At 35.9% G+C, this 26,352-nt stretch overlaps 2 protein-coding genes and 1 long non-coding RNA gene across 3 annotated transcripts in view; 2 read left to right on the top strand and 1 right to left on the bottom strand.

Annotated features, from left to right (window-relative positions):
* The window catches only part of LOC111427583 (kinesin-like protein CG14535), a 134,248-nt gene that overhangs the window by 29,920 nt on the left and 77,976 nt on the right, over positions 1–26,352 (top strand). Inside the window, exon 4 of the mRNA XM_071199933.1 lies at positions 4,435–5,135. Coding sequence (XP_071056034.1) covers positions 4,435–5,135 — 701 coding nt within the window. The remainder of the gene's footprint in view (positions 1–4,434; positions 5,136–26,352) is intronic.
* On the top strand, positions 11,528–12,163 carry LOC111415885 (beta-galactoside-binding lectin-like). The gene is made up of 3 exons (XM_023047769.2): positions 11,528–11,606; positions 11,658–11,939; positions 11,996–12,163. The coding sequence occupies exons 1-3, from the start codon at positions 11,601–11,603 to the stop codon at positions 12,146–12,148; spliced, it is 441 nt and encodes a 146-aa protein (XP_022903537.1). The 5' UTR covers positions 11,528–11,600; the 3' UTR covers positions 12,149–12,163.
* Positions 14,466–15,076, bottom strand: LOC111415890 (uncharacterized). Its single transcript, XR_011641840.1, has 3 exons — positions 15,015–15,076; positions 14,683–14,964; positions 14,466–14,626 (listed from the first exon to the last, which is right to left on the bottom strand). It is a non-coding gene; the product is annotated as an uncharacterized lncRNA (long non-coding RNA).

Here is a 26,352-nt window from a genome sequence, read left to right as displayed (position 1 = left end):
GATTTCCACGTGTCCATAAAGGGGAAGAAGAGCACAACAAAATCGAAGAGTTAAATGTCGAAAATGTATTTCTGACAAAGTAGAACATTAAGATGTCGGAATATGTGGCAGATATAGATTAATACATCTATAACAGGATGATATAGACAAGACACTATGGAAAGACTATTATAATTAAAGAAAGAAACTGGGCAGAAGCTGGATAGAGAAGTTGATACTCAGCAAAGAGAATTGGTTATAGAAGAAGGAGATCGAATAGAAACTGTTTAGACAAAAAGAAGAAAGGTAACCGAAGAAAGAATGTAAAGAGAGATTTAAAACAGAAGTAGAATGTTACAGAAAAAGGGGAGATTAGATAGAGACTATAGAGGCAAGAAAGCGATAACACAATGATGGAGAAACTCGAATAGATACTAGTAATAGAAGAAAAATGGAGAACAAAAACTGAAAAGAAAAGTAGGACACTGACAAAACAAGAAAAAGAGTAAACAGATACTAGAAAAGTAAAAAGACAGGATAGTGAGAGTTATTGGAAAGAGACTATAAATGCGAGAGAGGGATTAGACAGAGTAGAGGAAATCTTGAAAGAGACTAGTAATGGAAAGAAATTGAACAGAGACTGGAAAAAGAAGTGAGGGACTGGTAATAGCAAAAAGAGAGTAATCAGAGAGTAGAGCAACCGGCACGAAATTGAGAAGGCATGAAAGAGCCTAGACAGAGATGAGGAATGCTATAAAGGAACCGTTAATAAAAGAAAGAGATTGAACAGTGACTTAACCCATTAGTGCATGAAGTTAAAAAAAAATGTTTGTATTTTTCTTTAATTTAATGATCTATTACATAAAAATGAATTTTTATTGGAAAAAAAAAATGTGCAAAACGTCCCTTAAAAGGTACACTGTGCACTAATGGGTTAAAAGAAAGTATCGATACTGTTCAGATAAAAGAAATAGACCCGAGAGAAGAAGAATAGAGAACAAAATATGGATACTGTTCAGAAAGGAGACACTGGAATCAGTTGATAGAGACTGTAAAGACAAGAAGGAGAGTAAACAGAAATTGAAAAGAGACCCTAAATACAAGAAAGAGACATAATAGCAAAGGGCAGATTGGAATAACAAGAACGACGCTGGATTGAAAAGAAGAGGATAGGAAAGAGGCTGAAGAGTAGTAATAGAAGATTACCAAGAAAGAGTAATAAAAAGAGACTGGACAGTGAGAGTAATTGGAATGAAACTGTAAATGCAAGGTAGGGATTAGATTGAGTAGAAGAAATCTTGAAAGAGACTGGTAATGGAAAAAAGTTGAACAAAGACTGGAAACATAAAAAAAACATTGGTAACATCAAAAAGAGCCTAGAAAGAGAAGAGGAATACTACAAAGGAACCATTAATAAAAGAAAGAGACTGAACAGTAGCTTAAAAGAACATATCGATATTGTTCAGAAAGGAGAGACTGGAATGAGTTGACAGAGACTATAAAGTCAAGAAGGAGACTAAACAGAAACTGGGAAGAGAAAAAGAGACTGGAAAGAGAAGAGGTAACCTGGAAAGAGAGCCTAAATACAAGAAAGAGACTTGAGAACGAAGGGCAGATTGGAATAACAAGAACGACACTGGATTGAAAAGAAGAGGATAGGAAAGACGCTGGCAATAGAAGAAAGACATTGAGTGAAGGCTGCAAAACCAAGAACTAGATTAGTAGTAGAAGAAAGTGTGATCAAAAGAGATTGGGCAAAGAGGAAGGAATCTGGTAACAAACTGTGAAGTCTAGAAAGAGACTAGATATGTAGAGAAAAATAAAAATGATGAAAAAAGTGTAGATTAAATAAAACGAAAAAAATTAAAACGCGTTTTTGTTAAAAAAGGATTATGTTACATTGGTTTGACATATACATAATAAAAATTCTTATCTAGATGATTTTAGTACATCTCCCTCATGAAAAATAAAAAAAGTAAAGGGCGGTACCCCATTTACGATGTTGTTTTTGTCGTCCTGTCGCTTTTTTTTAACAGTAGCATTTTAATGGCATCGCCATAAACCAAGCTTACACTGTATACGTACTTAATTTTCACGAGGCATTCCCCCGCCTCATAAAAGTGTAAAAAAAAAACTCCACCTCTAAGGTCGAAACGGTCCGAACTTTATTTAAGAGATAAAGCGGTTTTAAACGGTTTAATACCCTGAGTTTATGGTCTATGAAATTTTTTGGATTTTGTGATGCAAAGAGATACATCAGAATTTCGTGGCCCTGATTTACCGGAAGCGCCTAAGTGAGTCAAGTGTCGCCCCCTCGGTTTTGCGGTGTAAAATCCGGGGAGGGGCTGAAGAATCCCGCTCGTATCTGTCGCAATCCGGAGGCCCGTTGGGTTTGGGGGAGGTTGCCCACCCCCTCTCCAACAAATTATAACGCTTCCGACCCCTTAATCTCCAATCTTTGTCGATTGATGCAACTTTAAATGAGGGAACCATCGATCGGTAGTCGAAAAAGAGCCGCGGGGAAACCGTTCGCACTTACCCTCATTATGATAATGCTACCGTTGTTTTGGAATTCCGCGAAAATTGATGGGCTACCGAAGCGGGGAGAGGTTAAGCAAGGGACAAAAAAAGGGAGAACCCGCGACCCGCTCCGGGGCACGCTTTGCATAATCCAATATTCATGTATAGCCCAACCCCGACCCCTAACAAGGGTGACATGTTTTTATGGCCTGTCAATCCTTCGGTATATATATATTTATATGTTACCCGCCACTTTCAGCCAGATCTCAACTGACCCAAGTTTTTATCCCTCGACTTTTAAACTTTTCGAGTATGAAGTAGAGGGCGTCATAGTTTTGCGCTATCTCGTAATCAGACTCTCTGGGGATCTCAACTTAGCGTCGTTGAAACCCCCTCGGGGGAACGAAAATGTATCAATCAGCACGGGCAGTTGTATTGGGGTCGGTTGTGGTCTTCGGCACTTGTTCCCTGTGCCTACGGGCCCATTTAGAGCGACTGATTCGATTTCTCTCAACTTCCTGCAAAGAGATTGAAATATTTATCAGGTTACCATCCATAGGAGGGGACCCTTCGGAGATACTAAACATTCCCTAACGTAAAACAGATGATTTATAAACTATTTAATCACAAAACATAATTAAAATCTTGAAGATAACATATTTTTGTTCGGGATTAAGTTGAGTTCATGAACACTTTATACTAGTTCTGTATATTAAAAATTCAATGATGCACGATCCGGAATTCTTTTGAAAAAGAAAGGACAATAAAGGAAAAGCTTGGAGCTTTACGCTTGAGCTTTTTCGACTGTGGAAGCTGTTAAGTTTACGTTTGATTATACGCTGGGAATGTGCAAGTCAGGAAGGACGATGGTGGCGTGCAATGAGAAGGACGAAGGGGGTTCATCTGCAATCTTTTTGTTGCCGCGACGTATAGATAATTGAAACCGAGAGTTGAAGAGATATTGGTTATCGACCGAGAGCCGGTGACTCGCCCGTTTTCCTGCGTTTAATTTCTTTTCTTGAAAACGACCTCGAATCGAGGAGTTTTACGATAAGATTCGGCCTCAATATAGATTTTCTGCATTTAGCAGGTCGTCAAGGATGATATTCGCTCGTAGACACATGTTATTTATATTTTTTGCTTTTTTTTTGCTCACCACAACATTAATTTCGAACGATGAAACATGGTCAAACTTTCCGTATCCTCCATAAACAACGAATTTTTTTCTCACCAACTTTCGCTTCCTGCTGTTTTCCTTTCTATATACCCCTGAAAAAGCTAGATTTGTCACCATCTTCCGTTTCCTCCGACCATTTCATTCTTCCGCCGTCGTTTCACCCCCACTTTTAATCGTACAACGTTTTCCAACGTTTTTCCCAATGTCGGCTTTTGATTCAATTACGGTGATTTATCCCGCAGGCTGTTAATGGTCACTTTTCAGGACCACCCAGTAAAACCCGCCCTTTCGACGCCTCGTTAACGGCGCTGATTCATCTGTTTACGCGGAAATTTGTCTATTCTTTCAACGGAGGCAAACCGTTAACAACCAGCCCAAAATCAGAACGATGATTGCGTACTTAACGAATCGATCATACATACATACCATCCCTCTAATGAGCATTTTATCACCTTCTCTATGACTGCACATTATAATGCCGCGTCATTTGCTGTATTATTCCGAACGATAACGATGCGATTGATGTCTCTGATTGATAGGTTTATATTTCAACGTCCAGCGTAGAAAATCCCTGCCCCTGGGTTAAGTCTTTAATACGACATCTAGCAGGGAAACAGCGAGACACAACTGAATGAATGATCCGGGGGACTTCTTCCAAATGAATGACACTAAGAGTGATTGATGGAGGAATCAATGAAAAAAAAAATAAATAAAAGAAAATTGTTTCATTTCCAAATTAATTTTTTTTTTGTTTTTAGATCGACATGCAAATGGTGAGGTCTTCAGAATACGTCTTACCATCTGAAAGAAATATGAATCAAGTCTTTCAGGCAGCATATCATCATCACCGCCACCAGCAACAGCAGCAGCAGGAAAGCCGAAGAGGCACGGAGTGGGAGTCATCAGGAGCAGCGGGTGGTGGGCGCCATTCGAAGCACGGAAGGCCCTCAGTGTCAGCCCTAACCTCGCCTGCTTCGGACGCCTGCAGGAACTCGGGCAGAGAAAGCAGGAGCGAACGTAGAAAAACAAGCGGCTCCGCTCACCACGTGCTCGTTGCCGCGACGGCGCCGGAAGAAACAAACAAACTTCACGCGTTTCTCCAACAACAAGTGGCAATCATGGATGCGAAAGATGTTAAAACAACGGTGGTATCTAGAGGTGCTTCCGGCATTCCAATTAAAACCAAGAATCATCAAGACCAGAAGAAAGATAGACACGGGACCAAAAATTCAAATATTAATGGTAAAACGGCTGGATTCCAACAACGCTCTTCATCTCACCATCATAGTTATCAAACCGCCGAAGGCTGTTATGTTACCGGTGCAGGGTTGATACAAGAACCTGTAGGTGTTAGTGGAAGTGTTTTCGGTGTTTACTCTGAAACGAAGTATATGTTTACTGTTAATGGGTTACCTGGGAGTACAGCACAAGCTTCTGCAGCGGCTGCTTTTTTTGCAAGGTAAGTGTTAAATCAGATTAATAATGTTTTTTGTTGGTATATTTCAAAGTAAAATGATGAGTTTTTGATTTTAAGCAGATTTCTTGGATAATTTTTATAAAATTTTCATTAATTAGTAATTAAAGTATCGACTTTACAATAAACAGGTCTGCTTTGAAAAATCATATCTAGTTCTTGAGATATAAATTATTAAAGTTAATTAGGAATTTGTATCGCTTTTTTGGATTAATTTCAAAAATTCCTGAAAAATCGATTTCTTGAAAAATGTTTGTCCAATTACTAATTAAAGCATCTGTTTTACAATGGACAAGCTTCTTTTGAGAAATCACTCTTGGTTCGTGAAAAATCGATTTCTTAGAAAATTTCTGCGAAATTTTGGCCGCAGAAATTTTGGCCAATTGCTAATTAAAGCATCTACTTCGCAATGGACAAGTTTGTTTTGAAAAATCACTCTTGGTTCTTGAGATATAGATCATTGAAGGTGATTTTGAAACGTCTGCTGCTTTTTGGATTAATTTTAAAAATTCGTGAATAGCGATTAGGTACTTAGAAAATATTTGTCAAATTTTGGCCAATTACTAATTAAAGTGTCTGCTTTACAATGGACAAGTTTGATCATTCAAGTTAATTTTACAATTTTTGCTGGTTTTTGGATTAATTTTAAAAATTCGCGAAAAATCAATTTCTTGGAAAAGTTCTACGAAATTTTGGCTAATTGCTAATCAAAGCACCTACTAAACTACTAAAATCACTGTTGAGATATAGATCATTGAGGTTGATTTAGCAATTTCTGCCGCTTTTTGAATTAATTTTAAAAAATTCGTGAAAAATCGATTTCTTGGAAAATGTTTGTCAAATTTTGGTCAATTACCAATTAAAGTATCAACTTTGCAATGGATAACTTTGTTTTAAAAAATTACTCTTGATTCTTGAGATATAGATTATTGAAGTTGTTTTAGCAATTTCTGCCGCTTTTTAGATTAATTTTAAAAATTCCTAAAAAATCGATTTCATGGAAAATTCTTATCCTACTCTATTCTATTCTATTTGGCGAGTATTTGCAGCTTTCTTTATTGCCGCTTCTCGCATCCCAACCGCCAGCAGTTCTTATCATTCGAATCATTTTCACCCAGTCCTCTCCTCTTCATCTCTATATTGATATCCTGGATCCATTTTTTCCTAGGCCTCTTTTGTTTCCTTCTGCTAGCACCCAGGTCCAAACCTTAAGTTTGATTCTCTGTTTAATCATTCGGCGTAGATGTCCATACCATTTTAGTTGCTTTTCATTTATAGTGTCTATTATTGCGTTTTGTTCCATTAGTTTTTCTTTTTTCCTCATTTTCAACTCGGTCCAGCATGGTTATGCCGTAGCATCTTTTCCAAAAAATCATCTCTGCTGCTAGCTGTCTTCGAGTTATGTCTCTCACCCACACTTCCGACCCATACGTCATTAATGTTTCTATAATGGCCCTAAAAATATTTTTCTTCGTTTGTATCGTTAGGTTGTTATTCCACAGAATAGAATGCATTGCCTTTATCGCTCTTTTCGTCTACCAACATTCCTCATTACATCTTTATTGTCCTTTCTGTCTTCGTTTATAACTACCCCAAGGTATTCGTACTGGTCTACATGTTTTATTATGCCGGTCTCTAATTGTTTGTCCTTTCTCGTTCCTCCAATTACCATATATTGGGTCTTATCTTTGTTCATTTCCAAGCCCCATTTATTGTATTCTTCTTCTTCTTCTTATACCAAGAGGTATTTAACATATACCTCATATCCTCTTCGTCTTCTGTAAAAACTATTTGGTCGTCCGCGAACAGCATGGTGTGTATGTCTCCTACCCGTATTGCCATCGAGTTACATTACCTTTTCCAATGTTTTAGGGTTGAGTGGATATAGATCTTGAATATTGTGGAAGAGAGGCAGCATCCCTGTTTGACACCTTTTGTATGAGAGAAGCATTAGTTGTGAGTTTTCCTACCTGAACCTCTGTCGCGTCTGTTGATGCCTGCATCTGTCAGGGCAATCCATAATTTCTGAAGCGGGATAATATCGAACGCTTTCCTCACATCTATCTACGCAATAAGTATTTCCCTTCCTTTTGACAACTTCTTCTCAACTAGGTGTCTAAGCGTGAATTGTTCCTCTTTTTCGTTAATTTCCCTTTCTATCCTAGTTTTCAGGACTCTTCCATATAACCTTCCAAGTGGTGACGTTATACTTAACCCTCTGTAATTCTTATCCAATTTTTACAAAATACTAATCAATGTATCTACATTGCAATCAACAAGATTACAAAGATTGCCCAAGACCACACTGCTTGCAAAAGACTAAAATCTGCTGGTAGAAGACTTTGGCCAGTGTAATTCCACACTTTTTTGCAGTCTAAAATTTGGCCAGTATCAGAAACACCAGGATTATGTGAATCCTGATAAATAGCATCTTGCACGTGAGACCTCGCTTGAACTGGACGTTGCTTGCTCCAAGTATACAAACAATACATGGGCAGCTTATATTATTAATTATATAATTAATATTTGGAGTCTTACAAGCAAATATAAAATCTTCATTCATTTGTGATGTTCTGAAATTTTTGAAGTACAGTTCTGTACCATTTTTGAATCAGCACCTTTTTGGTAGTTGGTTCAAAACTCTCTCAGCTGAAAGGAGCCATTTCAGAAGTAGTGCTAGCTTATATAAGCTAAATCTGGTCTTTGAAATAATTATTTTTATTACCCACTTATTAAAGTTAATTTCATAACTAGTAATAAAACATGTGGTCTATATGGAAAGAGGTTTCTTAATTTGGCATCCACTGTACACATAGCAAGAGAGAGAATATGGTGGTTATTACTCGTGCGTTTATGTAATGAATCGGTCCGTAACGTATAATTTAAGCCTAATCAATCAAAACTAATTGCAGCAATTGACGTGCTCGCGGTCGATCGAGGTATCTCCGAGTAACGGTGCGTTTCTCGTGTTAAATTGGTTCCGAGGACGACGACGATGGTGATGGTTTAAAAATTGTGTACGCAAAGATTTCTTGAGTCTTCAAAAGAAAGTTGAAAGAGGAAATTGTTTTGATGTTTTAATTTATATGCAAATGATGAAATCGTCGTCGTCGTGGTTTCTACGAACAGAGAGTTTTTCGTCTTTGAAACCTAATTGACCATTCCCGGCCGTTTTTAACATTGTCGTCATCAGTCAAGTTCACGCTTCGCGTACGCGGGATTGTAATTAAGATTTACATATCGCGTTACCTTCTCGACTCTAACCGGCGTGGAATCGTGGAATCTTCTCTTTAAACTGTGAACCCCGTGTGAACGGTCGGCTATCGTAAGTTTTCTTCTCTTGAAATTTATGCCAGTCGTATAAAAGCTTTGCTGCGCGTACGGACCTCTCTTGTGAACGAACGAAATTGCATACCCGTTTATTTATGACACCGGGAAATAATAATGATAAACATAAATGTGCCGAAGACAAAAGAATAAACCCTTCCATTGTCCTATTAATTAAGTCTGAAAATAATGGATAATAAAATAAATCATAAAACACTGAATTGATCAAATGGTCCGTGAAATACAAAGACAAAAAGGGATCAAAATACGCAGAGACAAAGTCCTGATGAGTAAGAAACATAAAAACAAGGTAAAAAAAAGTTAACCTATTAATTGTGGAACTCCCTTCGAGGGAGAGAAAAGAGAAAAATTGCTGCCGACTTTGATAATTAATATAATTTATGGCTACACCGCTTTAAAGTCGGGAATCCGTTTATTTTTTTGCTACTCACTTCGTCTTACCAAGGCAATTAATTAATCTTAATTTGTCTCCGACCGTTTTAACAGTACCAATAAAAACCAAAAAAAAACTGACACAATGTCACTCTAAATTCGTAATAACACATAATTTGTTATTTTCAATTTATCAACCCCCCGCGAATGAAATTAATTCCCTAGTCAATCCCGCAGAGATAATTGAAATGGAAATTCAAAACTGAACTGATCGCATATTGGCAGTCACCAATGATAAATTTAAATTTAATTTAAATATAGAACCGCGTTCGTTTTAACGCGAGACGTGTGATTCTTTAAAAAAAGGCTTTTAACTAATTTAACTTTTATTGTTTTATTTAACTTCGTTAAACGGGTTTAGGTAGCGTATACTTATTGTAGCGGCACTTTCGATGTTGTAAACCAATTTAAAAGATGAAAAGAAACTTCTTTGTTTATATTTAGTGTTGGCAGTAAATGTTAACAGTTTGTAAAAGAAATTTAGAAATATATATATTTTAAAGGAAAGAGTTACCGCTTGTAATTAGGATCATAACTAACATGGCTGATAATCTTCAATGTAGCCATGGTGATAAGTCATGATTGTTGAGGTTATGTATAGCTGGTCGGAGCTTCTTTGAGAAAGCAATTTGTAAATAGCAAATGAAAAAAAAATTAATTCACAATTTTAGATCTTTTTATTTCCCGCTGAACAGTATGGTATATCAAAGCATACCCAAAGTGTAGAATTTTGTTATTAAACTTGAGATTTAAATACCGGAAATTTCATATAACTCGCAATATATGAATGCTGTAACCATAGTTACGAAACTACTATGCACTTATACTGTCTCACATAAAATGCAACATAACTTAATAGTACAGGCATTGGGTAGTTTTGCAAAGGAAGTTTTGCTTGGAAAAAAGTGACATCCTTCTAAAAGGCCGTCCTAAGAGACGCACGGCTAAATCCGAATGTTTCTGGTTCTAGGTCTAGTGTTAGTTCTAGTTTTACACTAGCACTATCACTTGAACTAACACAAGACCCAGAACTAGAATCATTCGGGTTTAGTCGTCTTGAAAGACGATACTTACCACACTACTAGGGCACGCTTTCTGCTATTGGTTTTACCCCTTCTTGTGTATCTTGGTTCCAGTCCTACCTTTCCTATCGGTCTTTACATGTCCGCGTGAATTCTGTACTCTCTCCTGCTGTTGACATCAAATATAGAGTTCCCCAGGGTAGTGTGCGGGTCCTTTGCTCTTCTCAATTTTCATAAATAGTATTAGTGATGGTATCTCGTGTAACTATCACTTGTATGCAGATGACCTTCTACTTTATATTTCGTCAACTGTTAACAACCTCCCAGATGCTTTGATGCATCTTAACAACGATCTCTCTAGCGCACTTGACTGGTCTAGACGTCATGGACTTAACCTGAATCCAGGTAAAACGCAAGCCATTGCATTTAGCATTCGCCCCTGGCTGGTACAATTTAATTCCTTAACTACCCTTCAACTGAGGCTTGGCGTCACCGTTATTCCATTTTCTAATACGGTCAAAAATCTTGGTGTGGTAATGGATTCAGCGATGTCTTGCCGGCCACAAGGTCAGGGAGTCTGTAAGAGGGTTTACTTCTGTTTCCATACTTTGAAAAAACTTCGCTGCTACCTTCCTCCTGTTGTACATCGCAATCTTTGTATCCCGATCTGTCCGCAGCCCTTCGGGGTAAATTGGAAAGACAATTGTATACGGTACATTTTTGATTTAGGAAAGTTAAAGTAACAACTAGCAGATGATGACTTGCCAGAGTCGTAGATCATTTCGTATGCTTACTATGTTATACAAAATTGTCCATACTTGACATACTTGACTTGCCCACTCCATCAATGTCGAACTCTACACCCATGTTTCCAGTCCATGGTACTGAAATCTACCACAGATCTTTTGCAATGCAGTCGATTGCATTGTGGAACGATTTGCCTGCCGTTGTTCGCAATGCAGCTAGTTTAATTAGTTTTAAAAATGCCTTGAGGCGCGATCTGCTATTTCTTCAACTATCTTCTTCTTGAGCTATACGTGTTTGTTTTCTTCTCTAGTCTGCCTTTCATCTATCTTTTGCTGCACTTCTTTGTGTCTATTTCCTTGCTTGTAGTAACTGACTATCGATTTGTTACATAATTCAAATATGCTCATTCGCTCAGTTTTATTAGCACATCATTTAGTATTACTTTTTTGGTAGCCATAATTATTCATTTAAAATTACATATACACTATTATCAGTTGGATCTCTTGGAAGATATCGCTTATTGCGATAAATTGATCCGTTTGTCTTGATGTCTATATTTGTTATGAATGTATATATTTGTTTTTGAGGCAATAAACATTATTATTATTATTACAGCTAAACCCGAATGTTTCTAGTTCTAGTGCTAGCTCTAGTTTTAGTTCTTATTCAGCGTTAGATTATTGTATATTTTTATTGAACTAAAACTGCGTAACATTTTTAAACAATCTATTCTTAGATAAAAACTTAATTTTTGTTTTTTAACATTATTTATTATTGCGGTTTTTATACGAGGTTAATATAAACACCCAAAAAGGAAATATTCTTCCTGTTATTAACCAAATTTATTGATATATAAGTCCAAAACAACCGGATAAAAATTAGTTCTTTTAAAATAATCAAAATGACTGTAAGTAATTTTACGCTACTCTCTATTTTTACTATTTTATTATTATTTTAGAATAATAGTTCTCAATTTTTATACACTCCTATCTGGGGGTCAAAATTTAAAGTACGCGGGATTCCGGATAAAGATGGTACGAATATAGGAATTAACCTAATACATCATGTATCTAATCAACACATATTTCACTTAAATTTTCATTATACCAAAAATTTCATCATTTTTGATACTATGGATATAAATAATAAATGGGAAAGGCAAGAACGCGCTGGAGATAGTCCTGTTCGGCCAGGAATAGAATTTGAAGCAGAAATTACATGTAACAAAGAAGAGTATATTGTAAGAATATTAAATTAAACCAGATAAAGTAGATAAATAATTTAATTAATTTCTAGTTGACGATTAATGGGACGTGGACTCATAAATTTAAACACAGACATAATTATTTACATGCAGATCGTTTAACAATTGTTGCTAATATTGTTTTGTTGGAAGTAGTTCCGAATGTAATTACTCCAGAGCCGTGTTCAGTACAAGTGTCAAAATAAAATATTTAATCGTAATATCTTTTGTATTCTTATTGAAAATCGATTTAAATATTCTAATCGTTGAAATGGGACGTTCAATCTCTCAGCGGACACAATGCGTTTTCTAATTAGATGACTGCCCTACAGGCATCTGGTAAACATCATTGTTCGGGCTCGATCGATATCGACGAACAGATCTGGACCGACCCAATTCCGGACAAAGGTCGGCGGCAGCTTGGTAGAAAGTCGCCCGATTCATGCTCCCATAGATGTTAAATAGCCCATAAAGACCATAGAAACTGTACCAAAGAGCAATGATAATTATAATCGAGAGTAGTTGTTTTGACCCCTACTAGTTGACCCCCTTAATAAAACAATACCTTTGTGGCGTTCAACCCTTTCATCTCTTCTATGTAACATCCCAATTTAAATGTATAGAATTACCGTTTTGTATCACATCTCTTATCTCCTCCCATTCAACCCCTTTACGCGTAAGCGTGAAATATACCTCTTTTGGGAGACAGTACAGCTGCCCTGGCTTAATTTATTCATTAGCTTGTTTTGACGGGGGAGAGGCGAAAGCAAAAGGGGTGATGATGTGATTGAACGAATTTTATCAAAATTAAATTGTTCGAAGATGGTTATTATTACTTAGTAACAAAATAAACGCGTTTCGCACAATTGCCACAGCTCCTTTGTAATAATCATAAACAATTCACTGGGAGCGAAGCTCTCCCATTGTATGGTGATGCAGTTAATCGTACTGGAACAGTTGTTAAAGCGCTAACGTCCGACGTGCGCAAGAATTTATTGGCCCGAGGCATGCGGTCTATGCGCGAATGTGGTTGTTGCCATTAGAGCTGCCCACTATATATATATATATATATATATATTGCATTTTTTTAGCGACCACAATACTATTGCCATTAACACCTTAAGCGCTCCGCTTCCAACCGCTGCTGTTGATTGGTAATAAAAAACGAAAGCGCGATTCATCATCCCGCGGCGGTGTTTCGCGTGTCTTATCATCGCAAAGAAGATAACGTTTGTACATACCACTCTGGCTAATTTTAATACGTTTACGCACACAATATCAAGGTATAATTGATGAGTTACCCACTCCGCACGCAAACGAACCCGAAAAAGTGCCACAACGAAAAATGATAAGCATGCGACCCGAAAAAATCCCTCAAAAAGTTTTAATCAACCTTACTTTTTTATAGCTTGTTTAATGGTTTTTATTGTTTCCTTCATATATTTATAATATAAATGAATCCTGTAGACATAATATCAAACTATTTTGGTACATTATAAACTGTATGTACTACACATATCCTCGAAAGTTATGACATGTTTAAGACATTATAAGTCGTATGTTTTTGCTGGAAGAAAACCAACTGATCTCAGTCAGTTTTGTTCGCATCTTGTTTTGAAACAAGTCCACGAAAATTTATCGTTTACTATCCGTGCAGTTTGTCACATGGCCGTGAAATTTGTCAACTTTACGGGAACCCCGAGCAGTGAACATAAACTCTCACAACCTTCACAACCCGTGTTTATCGGGAAATAGTAAAGTCGCCCCGACGTTTTCGCACTTTGATGTCCCGCAACACGCTCCCCATTAATCTAAATTACCGAGACTTTCGGCGTCGCGACGCTCGCTCGACTCACCGGATATTAGTTTCTTGTCTATTTAAAAATACATGTAGTTTAATACTTGTAACCCTACTCAAACAGCAAAAAAAATTCAACAAAAAAAAAACGAAAACCTAATGAAACACGTTGCTAGAGTCATTTTTTAACGTCTTCACCCTTCGACACACCATGTGTCAAACTCAGCAGTAATAACCGTAGCGAGGGGAGAGCGACGACGCGCACTGGTGCCACCCGAAGGCGAGAAAAGAATTTTATTTTTTTTTATTCTCTCGATTTGTTTAAAACGCCACGATCTGTTACACGAAAAGAGGTAGGAACACGGGCGCCTCTTCAGAACGGTGTTGAATAATTGAGGTCAAAGGTGGACCCGGGTTGAAGAGGAACGCTTCATGAAACAATAAACTTGGATGTCGGAGAAAGATAGAAGAAATTAGTAGACACGACCGGACTATAGACCCGACACGACGTCCCAATGGAATTGAACTACGACCCCGGCGCCTGTATGTTTGCTACAGTGGGCAACATCATGTTGAGTATTAACCTCAATGGATCATAACTATAAAAGATATTAAGTAAAACTTTTCTTAATCTATATGAATAACGAGAATATATTATTCATAAGATTCTTGTCTTAACTTTAACTAATAACAAATTGGATTTGAGTTGATTTTCAATAAGCATATTAGAATTGAATATTTTATTTTGACACTGTGCTACATGGTTCTGGAATAATTACAGATTAACACTCAATAAAGTTATATTATTAGCAATTGTTAAACGATCTGCATGTAAATAATTATGTCTGTGTTTAAATTTCTCAATCCAAGTTCCATTAATCTTCAACTAAAAAATATTTAAAATATTTATCCACTTTATCTACTTTAATTTAATATTCTTACAATATACTCGTCTCTGTTACAAGTAATTTCTGCTTCAAATTCGTATCCTGCTCGAACAGGATTATCTCTAGTACGTTCTTGCCTTTCCCATTTATTGTCTTTATCCATAGTATCAAAAACGATGTAATTTCTGGTGTAATAAAAATTTAGGTGTAATATGTGTTGGTTAGATACATGGTGCGTTAAGTTAATTGTAAAATTTGTACCATCCTTATCTGGGATCCCGCGTATTTTAAATTTTGACCCCCAGACAGGAGTGTATAAAAATAGTGCACCGTTAATCTAAAATACTAATAAAGTAGCAAAATAAAGAGTATCGTAAAATTACTTACAGTCATTTTGATTGTTTTAGAAGAACTAATTTTTATTCGGGTGTTTCGGATTTATATATCAATAAATTGGGTAAATAACATGAAAAATATTTTTTTTGGGTGTTTATGTTAACCTTGTATAAAAACCGCATTAAAAAATAATGTTAAAAAACAAAAATTAAGTTTCTATCTAAGAATAGATTGTTTAAAAATTGTTACACTAGTTTTAGTTTAAAACTAGACCAAGAATTGGGAGAGATTTTCATAATTTAAAAGAAACAATACGATGTTCGATAAAACTTCTTTCTTGCTATATTTATTAAATTTCTCGGTACCGGTTTCAACCTAATTTATTAGCTCATCATCAGCCGAATCTTCATGATCAAGAAATCACAATTACAAACATTCCTTAAATAAGTTATCCGATACAAAAATAAAAAATAATAAACAATTAAAAAGGAGACACGATATACACAATTAAACATTTAAGAAAATATAATTTATAATGTATCAAAATTTACACACACTATAAAAATGAAAACTCTCCAAAACCGAACATACATTGGACGAAGCAAGATCTAAACTGCATTATAATAAGATCGCTGTTATAAAACAAACAGGTTTCGCAAGAAAATTTAACAGACATAAATAACCTTTTTAACAGACAGAAAACCAAAAGAATTTTATATTTTACTTAGGTAACTAAACAAAGGCGTAAATTTAATATCCAACTGGTCATTGAGAAGTTCATATTTTTTGTTTTTAGTATATTTGTTAATTTCTAGAGCTTCGAAGAAATCTAATTTAAAACCTGTATTACATCTATGCAACAATTTTACATTCTCAAAATCAATCTCGTGTCCTGTTTCAATTTTATGTTTAAAAACATTAGAACTGGTTTTATTTTTATGTTCCATTATTCTATTTTCCAATTTTTGGCCAGTCAGACTACATTCAGAGCAGTTAATTTGATAGACACCACTCTCTTTATTAATGTTATAATCATTAAAATGATAATTAGATAGTACCCTTATTAACATTGTATTAGTAGAAAAGGCAAGATTAACATTATATTTCTGAAAAAATCTTTTGCTAGATGCTGGAATAGAGTTAAAGGGAATGGGTTTATAGTTTTTAGTTTCATAATCTTTGAAAAATAATGTTTTATTCTAATTTTATTAATTAAATTATTAATTACTTTTATAGGAAAATAATCATTTTTTGCTAGATCACAGATATAGTTAAATTCATCAATCTTATTCTCTATGAATGGTAATGGATAATTAAAAATTCGTTCCGTAAAATATCTGAAGCTTCGCTAATTTATGAGATAAGGGATGATTTGAATCATATGAAATTAATGTAGCAACTGAACTAGGTTTTCTATAAATTGACAACACAGCTAACATATTAGACATTTTCAGGTTTAGCCGAGTGTCTCTTAAAACGGCTAAACCCGAATGTTTCTAGTTCTAGGTTTAGTATTAGTTGTACTTTTAGTTCAACAAAAATATGCAACAATTTAATGATGAATAGCAATTAAAACTAGAACTAACACTAGACCTAGAACTAAAAGGTCCAGAATGTTTCTAGTTCTAGGTTTACTGTTAATTCTAGTTTTGCACTAGTACTATCACTAGAGTTAACTCAAGATCAAGAACTAGAATCATTCGGGTTTAGCCGTCTTGAAAGACGTGCGGCTAAACCCGAATGAAAGTTCTAGGTCTAGTGTTAGTTCTAGTTTTGCACTAGCACTATCACTAGAACTAACACAAGACCTAGAACTAGAATCATTCGGGTTTAGCCGTCTTGAAAGACGTGCGGCTAAATCCGAATGATTCTAGATCTAGGTCTAGTGTTAGTTCCATATTTAATTGTTATTCAACGTTAGATTGTTGCATGTTTTTATTGAATGAAATGTAGAACTCACACAAGACCGAGAACTAGAATCATTCAGTTTTAGTCGTCTTGAGAGACGTGCAGCTAAATCGTAGCTGGTAGGTAGCGCTAGTTAGCATAAAATATCACTGTGCTGCATATTTTTATTGAACTAAAACTAGAACTAACATTAGACCTAGAACTAGAAAGTTCCGGGTTTAGCCGTGCGTCTTTTAAAACGGCTAAACCCGAATATTTCTAATTCTAGGTTTAGTATTAATTGTACTTTTAGTTCAACAAAAATATACAACAATTTAGCGATGAATAGCAATTAAAACTAGAACTAACACTAGACCTAGAACTAGAAAGTCCCTAATGTTTCTAGGTCTAGTGTTAGTTCTAGTTTTACAGTAGCACTATCACTAGAACTAACACAAGATCTAGAACTAGAATCATTCGGGTTTAGTCGTCTTGAAAGACGTGCCGCTAAATCCGAATGTTTCTAGATCTAGGTCTAGTGGTAGTTCTAGTTTTAATTCTTATTCAGCGTTAGATTGTGGTATATTTTTATTGAACGAAAAGTAGAACTAACACTAGACCTAGAATTTTTAGTTCAATAAAGGTATACAACAATCTATCGCTCAATAACAACTAAAACTTGTACTAATACTATCAATAGAAATAACACTATACCTATATCTAGAATGATTCGGATTTAGCCGTCTTAAAAGACTCACGGCTAAACCCGAATGTTTTTAGTTCTAGGTTAGTAGTTAGTTATACTTTTAGTTGCGTCTTTGATTTAATATCGTGTATTGAAAGGTTAAGATATAAACCATCAATAAAATGATACGATTTTTTAATTTTAGACTAACCTCAAAATGTCAAAAAAACAATTTAAATCGTTCCAACTTTATATTTGTGAATAAAAATGTTATTTTTACGTTAGATTAAAGCTGTAAAACTCGCTATTGCTTTTTCCTTGCGGTATAAATCGGTCGGTTTATTATGGAAATACATAAAAAAGAAATTCCAAACTAACCTCAAAATGTCAAATATGAACTATTTGCTTTAAATTTTTTTTCGAGTAAATTCGATTATTATTCTCCACGTTGTTATGGTTTGTCTGAAAATAGATGGGTTAAGCTATAATTTGAGATATAAATCATCAACTTATTCAACCTCAAAATGTCAAAAATAAATTTACATATACCATTCCATATTTATTTTTAGTGGATAGGTTTTATGTACATATATCAATTTAAAGTTAAAAACGTGTTAAAAATATCAACAGAAATTAAAGGTTAAATGTTAACAGAGCTTAAATAAGCTTTGTATTTTTAAAATTTTCAAACTTTTCTATCTCACGACCACACACGTGGAAACTTGTGGTCACGCAATTTTCCTCACTTGGGTAATTTGTCAAACGGTCAGTGAGACCCTAAAACTCGAGCATTTAATCGTGTTTGATTAAAATAATGCCGTTTTTATTTAGCTACCACTACATAAATAACAAAAAAAAAAAAACAAAAAAAACAAAAACGGATTATCTTCTTATCTACCCTTTCTTTCACATTTACAACCGTTTCCCATGCAGCTCTCGAGGGCGCGTTTTTCGAAGAGCTATTGATTGGACTGTAAGCGGTTCAGCAAACCCACTTCGCCATTACAATTATGATTTTATGTCCCCTTTATGACGGTGGCGTGCATCTAGCATGTCGTAATTTTGCATTTTACGGCCGTTGGAGGTGGACCGCGCGCCTCCATTGTAAAAAGTTACCGAGTTTTATGCGTTTTAGCGTCTGCCCTCGGGAGTTTCGAAATAAACCAACCCCTTCTCCTCTCTTGCCAAACTTTTCAATCGAATTTCGACGCGCGTCCCAACTAAACCACTCAATCAAATTTATCCAAAGTTACCCGCCGTCGTTTCCAACGGGAAAGGTGTGAGAACTAAGTGGTTTCGATGTGTTGTCGTTCACTCTCAAGACGGATTAAATTGATAACAATTTCGTGTAAAGTGATAAAACTTTAAAGTTTTTTTAAATTTGGATTTATTTTTAAATCGATTGCACATTTAGCCATCTATCGGCGTTTTACGCAAAGATTTAGTTGCGAGTTTAACCTTTCCCCAATAGATGTCCTAACTATCGTTATCTTATTGCTTATTAAAAATTAAATTTTGTTAATTATTTTATTAAACATCTACATATATTTTATTTAGGTTAATACACCAATTTTGTATTACTACAGTATTAAATTGAGATCTTTAGTGGACACATAACGTTGACCTCTCTCCCCCTTTGCTATGTAAATTCTAACTTTGATGTATTCAGTATTTCCGCTCGATATCTGCATTTCCGCTGGCCATATACGAGATCTAAACCACAGGCGTTCCTGTTTCAGAAGCTTTAACGACGATTAAATATTTTCTTAACGAGGAACAATAACCGGCTTCGCGTGCGTGACTTTTCCCGAATCAAAACTGTTTAGAATCGGAGAATAATGACGTTGAAGATTAGACTATGCGACGAGCACACGCTTAATGAGTTGTAAGTCGTGTTAGTAATGCGGCGGGGAAAGAGCAGGAAAAACGAAACGAAGTGAAAAATAGGACGCGTGTCTCGAATATTATACATTTAATGGGATCTGTGACGTAAGTCGTTTATCAAAGCGACGGAGTTGGTGAAAAATTACGCCTGGGACTAAATGTTAATGACTGCGATTAATACTAAAAGAGGGACTAAAACGGGAAAGAGAATATTGACATTTTTGACTAATATTTAATAATAAAATGATGAATATTAAAGTTGATAATGATTTCTAATAAACCTGTATGAAAATAAAAATATTGATTGAGAGATAACTAGTTCAGTTAAGTTTGAACGATGCTATCTTCATCCACGGTTCATTTGCATATCGATTCATCTCGGAAATAAGTTGAATCTGGGTAGAAGATCACGCCCGGTGACGAACTTTGATTAACTTTAAAAGTTTTCAAAGTTCTTTAAATTTAAGCAACACCAGTAGGTTTCGCTTTTTTATTTCGGTCGATAATAACTAAACCAAGGCAAACACTTACGATCTTTATCTATACTATGTATAAATAAACGACTGTTTTTCTAGATCTATACCTAGAAAGGCTAGAAAGTTTTGGGTTTAGTTGTGTGTCTTTTAAGACCTGTTGTGTTAGTTCTGGCTTTAGTTATTATTGAAAGTTAGATTGTTGTATATGTTTCGTTGAACTAAAACTAGAACTAATACTAGACCTACAACTAGAAACATTCGGGTTTAGCCGTGCGTCTGAAGACGCATTTTCGCAGACGGTCGGGAGGTCCTAAACGCAATTCAGGCCTACACGTGTGACACTGCGCTGATCAGAGAGTGTAGCAGCAATCTGAAAAAACTGGCTAAGGGCAATGATGTTACTCTATGGTAAGTTCCAGGTCACAGATACGTTGAGGGCAATGAAAAGACGAACAAGCTTACTAAAGTGGCAGCTTAAACGCCCTTTATTGAACTCAAACCCAGTTGTGGACAAGGTTCGGAGAGTATGACAGATAGAATGGTAAATGAACATATAGATAGCGACAACCTCTAAGTTTGTCATGCGCACGCCCAAGTCAAGTCCGCAGTTCCCAAAATGGCAACTGTGCAATAGAATACGTTTTGTGTATTAGAGTACGCGTGATGTTTATCGATTGGTACAGTGGAACGTGCATTCCGAAGGGAATACCAAATTGATGCTCCTAAGCATTTTACGATGGTATAGTAGAAACCACGAGAGCTGGCAGTAAATCATCGCTTTCCGCTCTTACAAATGCCATACGTAGTAAATCAAAATTCACAAACCGCTAGAGAGTAATGTGTGTTAGATAGTTTTAGTGTTAGACATTAGTTTAATATGTCTGCTGTACAAATCAAATAGCCACGTCGAAAAAATAATTCAACTTCAAATCGAAACGTCTTGTGAGTGTTGTCACGAATCTGTTAGTATTTTCATTTAAATGTATGTGGTGAAATAATCGAAGTCGTACGTCCATATCTTGATTCATACCATTTTTAAGTAATGACTTACTGCCAGCTCTCGTGGTTTCTACCATATCGACAATTCAAGACCACAGGTGTAGTTGAGAAACGTAAAAGTACCGGAAGACCACGAGTACTTGATACACTGAATAGTGGAAGCAGTTAAACAATGTGTCGTGCGTTCGTCACAAAAGTCCATCAGTACAGGGTGTCCCAATTTCGATGTCCGCATAGGCTATCTCCGAAACTAAAAGAGATAGAAAATAAGTAGCTTACATGTCATGATCTCGTTTTTCGAGAAAATGCTAATGCCGAAAACTCCAAACAGCTATCGTCTTTTGTTTTCGCCCTATCGGCAAAAACTGAAAATTATGCGAAAACGATAATCGCGAATATCTCACTTATTATCAAAGATGGAGTATTATAAATAAAACATTATATGGGTAACTTTTTACGAAGAATTCAGTGCCGTAGGTAGAATTTTTTTCCCATCTTTTACTTTCGAGATTTTAGACGTAACTTTATTTTTTTAAATGGAAACCATAGTTGGCTATGATCTAAAATAATTTGTTATTTTCTTCTGATAACAAATATATATAGTTTGTCGGGTATATTTCTTATAGTTATTAAATAATTAACAAAAATTCATTTTGTTCTATCTAAAAGTAATGTATGTATTTAAAAGTTATGTTAGATAGATAGAGGGTCCCCCCTTATTGTCATAATAATGCGTACCAAAACGAGGAACTTCTTCACCGTTGGATAAGCCATCGTGCTGAACGACACCGTGCGATTTTTATTTATGGGGGTACATTAAAGATAAGGCTTTTGTACCACCACTACCTACAACATTGGGTGAACTCAGAGGACGCATTACTGATGGTGTTACATAACAGTATGGACCAAGACACATTGCAGCGTGCATGGGCTGAACTTCACTATCGTTGCTACATCTGCAGTGTTACTCGAGGAGCCCACATAGAACGTTTGTAATGTGCTAAAACTTAAGTATTTTCTCTATCTATAGACATGTCATTTACTATTCTATCTATAATACTAACCGAAATATAGCTTCGTCAAACCCGATGATTCTTTTATACTAACCCTGTATACTGTGTGAATGCGTCGCCAGAGGCTGCCTAAGACACAACATTTTCGGTTAAGTACGCATGAGAATACCGACATAAAAGAACAAGATTTTGGAGTAATACAAACCTAGAAATAGAACTAGAAATATTCGGATTTAGCCGTACATCTCTTATGACGAGTAAACCCGAATGTTTCTAGTTCTAGGTTTAGTGTTAGTTCTAATGTTAGTGTTAGTTCCATTTTAGTTCATTAGATTATTGTATTCTTTTTATTGAACTAAAGCATCTTAAGAGACACACGCGATAAACCCGAACGTTGAATGAAAATAACCGTAAACCAACGCAAACACTTACGATCGTTAATGATTTTTATGTTCAACTCTGGTGGTCTTCTCCGTTGGAAGAATTTTCGGTACGGTACCCCGTCGTTAACCGTTTTGACATCGACGGCATTGCACATTTGGTATTCATGGGCCAGTTTCATTATGCAACGCTCGCAACGCGGTCGCCCAACAATCGCGTAACACGTTCCTTCCGGCGAAAACGTAAAAGGCAGATAAGGAAAAGCTCGTTCCGTCAACGCGGTTTTGTCTTGTGCATTATTAAACCGAGAGATGTCCTCAGACTTAACCCGTTTACGAGTAAAACGTTTGTGGGTTGGGTGTACGCCTTTGTGGAATAAAACAAAATGAGACAATTACACGGCGCCAAGAAACTATATTTAACGAAACCACTTTATCTGGTGACGAGAGTTGACAGTTGATGCTTAGTGGTCAAAGAGGACATTATTATGACACTAAATTACACCGTTTCCATTTACATATTTGCCAAAAACGAAAACAGGTTGGAGTAAAGAGAGTGGCTAACTACAAAAGGATTCCGTTTCATATTGTTACGGGAAAGAGAATTAAATGCCGTTTCCGCATTTGTAATCTAAACCACGGTCTGCCTCGCCGGGATATATGGCACTGAATTATAATTACTTTTTCCAGCTAAGGTCCGCATTTGCGGCTTTGTCTCGCGTGCTGCCCGAAAGAAAATTAAACTTTTCCTATTTTCCCCTTCGCACCGCGTCTCGTCACTAATAGAAGCACCGATCGAAAAATCCAAAACCCTCTCTGCCCTGAAGACGTAGCCATCATCGCAAAATAGCAAAATGAGCTGATTTCGTTCTCGAGTGCGCGTTCTCGAATGGCAATCAAAGCATCTCCGCAAATTGGAATTTCGATCGTCTATTTGCCAGAGAAATTGATTACCATCTTGTATGAATATACGAGCAAAAGGAATTTTAATCATAACAAGTATTAATATAATACTAGTTATGGTATTTAGATAATTTAATTAATCATTTTGAAACTATAAGTTATTTTGTGAACCTTTGCTGATCGATATTGGCAATACTCCGCCCTACAATATCCCCAAGAGATAACGAATGCAGGTCTGCGAATGCTGGTTTAATTCAATTCCCACCCACACACATCGAACGTAATCCTGTTAACTGTAGTTGCAAAGGTACAGGTTACAGAAGCGGCGTCCAGACTAAGTAAACTCCGGTACGGATAATGCTCGTTCCATTTTAAATTTTTACCGACGACGTCTTACTACTTTGCCATACGATATCTTGATGGCCTTTTCGGTTTTCGTTAAAACTTTCAACAGAACTCATTCCACCACAATGGGGTGTTAGATATTTTTGAGTATTTCCGGTTTTTCATTTAGGATTTGATTGCGCGGCCTTCCTTTTAATTGGATTTCTTCGCAGAATTCTTATTCCGGAAAGGGGAGCGACATAATAGTAAAATAAAGGGGGCAGCGTGTTTTAATTGAGGCTCCCGGATTCAAATTAAAATGTAGATTTAGCGGCTAGGAATTTCACCAAATTAATCCCACGATGTTTTACTTTTTTTTTTTTTCGCGAAAAAGATAAACTGCGGGGATAGTTTCCGGGTATTATTTCGGCTCATTTTTTATTATTATCGTTCGTAAAAGTAACGGCAGCCAACAGGTTAAGCAGCGAATTCTGGATGACTGATGCCCTTATTAAATTTTACGAGTTACTGCGGCAATTAGTGTGGACATCGAGGACCAGCATATATGGAAATTCGGCCGTTATGGTGAGAGAGCGACCCAAAAGTACGGTTATTGCATTTACCAGCCCCTATTCATATACTTTCTCTTATACATTATTACTTTTTTTTTACAAACAAAAATTGTGTAATAATTATTTTTGATGGATTATACAAGACAATAACCCCGTTCTTCTTGTTCATCTTTGAAGAGACTCCCTCAATTACCAAGGTCTTAATACCGGCGGAGTTTTGGAACAAAACAGGGTCTACTTACCCGAAAGGATTACGTTCCTGTCTTAGTAACAGGCTTCTTATTGTGGCCGCTTGAAAAGCACCCACGAACAAGAGACCCAAATTAACCGTATAATAATTATGTATTTATACACTTAATTAATGCGGCGATAGGTTATTGATATTACTTTCTAGTTAAATTAACTAAAACATGACTAAAATTAACTCTGAAAGTTTTTCTTAATGTTTCTAGTTCTAGGTCTAGTGTTAGGGTTAATGCTAGTGTTAGTTGTAGTTTTAGTTCAATGAAAAATATACAACAATCTAACTTTGAATAATAACTAAAACTAGAACTAACACTAGTACTAGAACTAGAAAGTTGCGGATGTTTCTAGTTCTAGTACTAGTGTTAGTTCTAGTTTTAGTTCACTGAAATATATACAACAATCCAACGCTAAATAACAACTGAAACTAGAACTACCTAAACCCCAATGTTTCTAGTTCTAGGTCTAGTGTTAGTCCTAAAGCTAGTTTTAGTTCAATGAAAAATATACAACAATCTATGTTCCTAGGAATAGGCATTGAAACCCACCCTGGCCCATTCTCATCATCATTCTCAATCATTATTCTTAGCGAAGGGAGAAAATCCCTCTGGATCTAGGGACTTTAGACTGCCAATAAGATGGTTCAGAATTTTCGAATCGAAGATTTAGTCATTGTATGAAGGTACACCACCAGAATACTGTAATTATGTTCTAACCTGCTGGCAGTACCGGGTACTGAAAGATTGGATTTGCTCATATTTGCTGTATTCCTTTGCGAACTTTTTGCAGAAAGTCCTGCTGCTTGGAAGAGTCTTATGATTACGGATACTACTTGAATTATTTAAAGTAGGCCTAGATGCAGCAGATTTTAATTCTTAAGAAAATAAATTCAACATTTTTTATTAAACATGGCATCTGTCAAAATTGGGGAGAGACTGGAAATTGTGGATAACTTTGAATACTTGGGAACCATTATTACTGAGAATAGAACAATATACAGAGAAATACAGAATAGAATACAAAAAGCAAGTAATGTATATTACCAAATGAATAACACAATTGTGGGCAAGAAGAAACTATATACAGGGGTATATAATGTATCCTTCAACCGTATAATGCTCTGATGCGAAAGACACCTGTATATACCGACCCTGACAGATGGAGCTGAAATATGGCCGATGAGAGATAAACACAAATCAAAAATAACAGCAGATGAAATGTAATTTTTAAGATAGATTGCGGGAAAAACAAGAGTGGATCGAATTAGAAACAAAACTATAAGAGAGGATTTAGAATAAATACCGCTGGTAGCTGAAATAGAAAACAAACAGCTGAGCTGGTATGGACACCTAGTTAGAATGTCAGAAGAGAGAATTCCCAAAAAAGTAATGGAAATGTGAATAGTTGTAAAACGAAGGAGAGGCAGGTCAAGGATAAAATGGGACGATAAAGTGGAGGAGATAGTGCGTAAGAGAGGAGGAAATATGCAAGAAGTGAAGAATATGGCAAGCAACAGACGTAGTTTTAGAAGATGGATCCCAATAACACCCCAACGCTGTGATGGTATCTAGAAGAAATGATAAAGAAGATATGTCAAAATTCGCCCATTTACTTGATTTTGGGTTATTGACAGGCAGTGAGTGTACTCGAGATAACACTCACATTAGTTAAGATTTCTGATAAAATAGATTCTATATCTTGTTCTCATTTGAAGCAAGTCCTTGGCAGAATAAATTGCAACTTTACCACTCAAAGTGACAAATTCAAAAAATCATGTCTTTGGAACAGCAAAAATTTAGTCGTTTTAAAACTTGATTCAATTTAGCCCCAACATCTACAACCGTCTTCCACCATGTTACGAACCTTTCTGCTACTAACCTACTTTTCCATAGATTTGATGTTTATCTTTGGGCTCAACGGTCTTTAATTGTGTTAATATTAATTAAATTCTCATTTTAACTCTTATTATATACAAAAATACTCTAAAATAATAGTATTAGAAATTTTACATAACTATTTCATT

This window comes from Onthophagus taurus, chromosome 11 (genome assembly GCF_036711975.1).
Source record: "Onthophagus taurus isolate NC chromosome 11, IU_Otau_3.0, whole genome shotgun sequence".
Lineage (NCBI taxonomy): Eukaryota > Metazoa > Arthropoda > Insecta > Coleoptera > Scarabaeidae > Onthophagus > Onthophagus taurus.
This window is presented reverse-complemented; position numbering and strand designations above follow the sequence as displayed.

Coding starts and splice junctions, on each gene's coding strand:
- LOC111415885 (XM_023047769.2), top strand. Junction 11,940..11,995: donor GTAACAAAGAAGAGTATATT/GTAAGAATATTA, acceptor ATTAATTTCTAG/TTGACGATTAATGGGACGTG.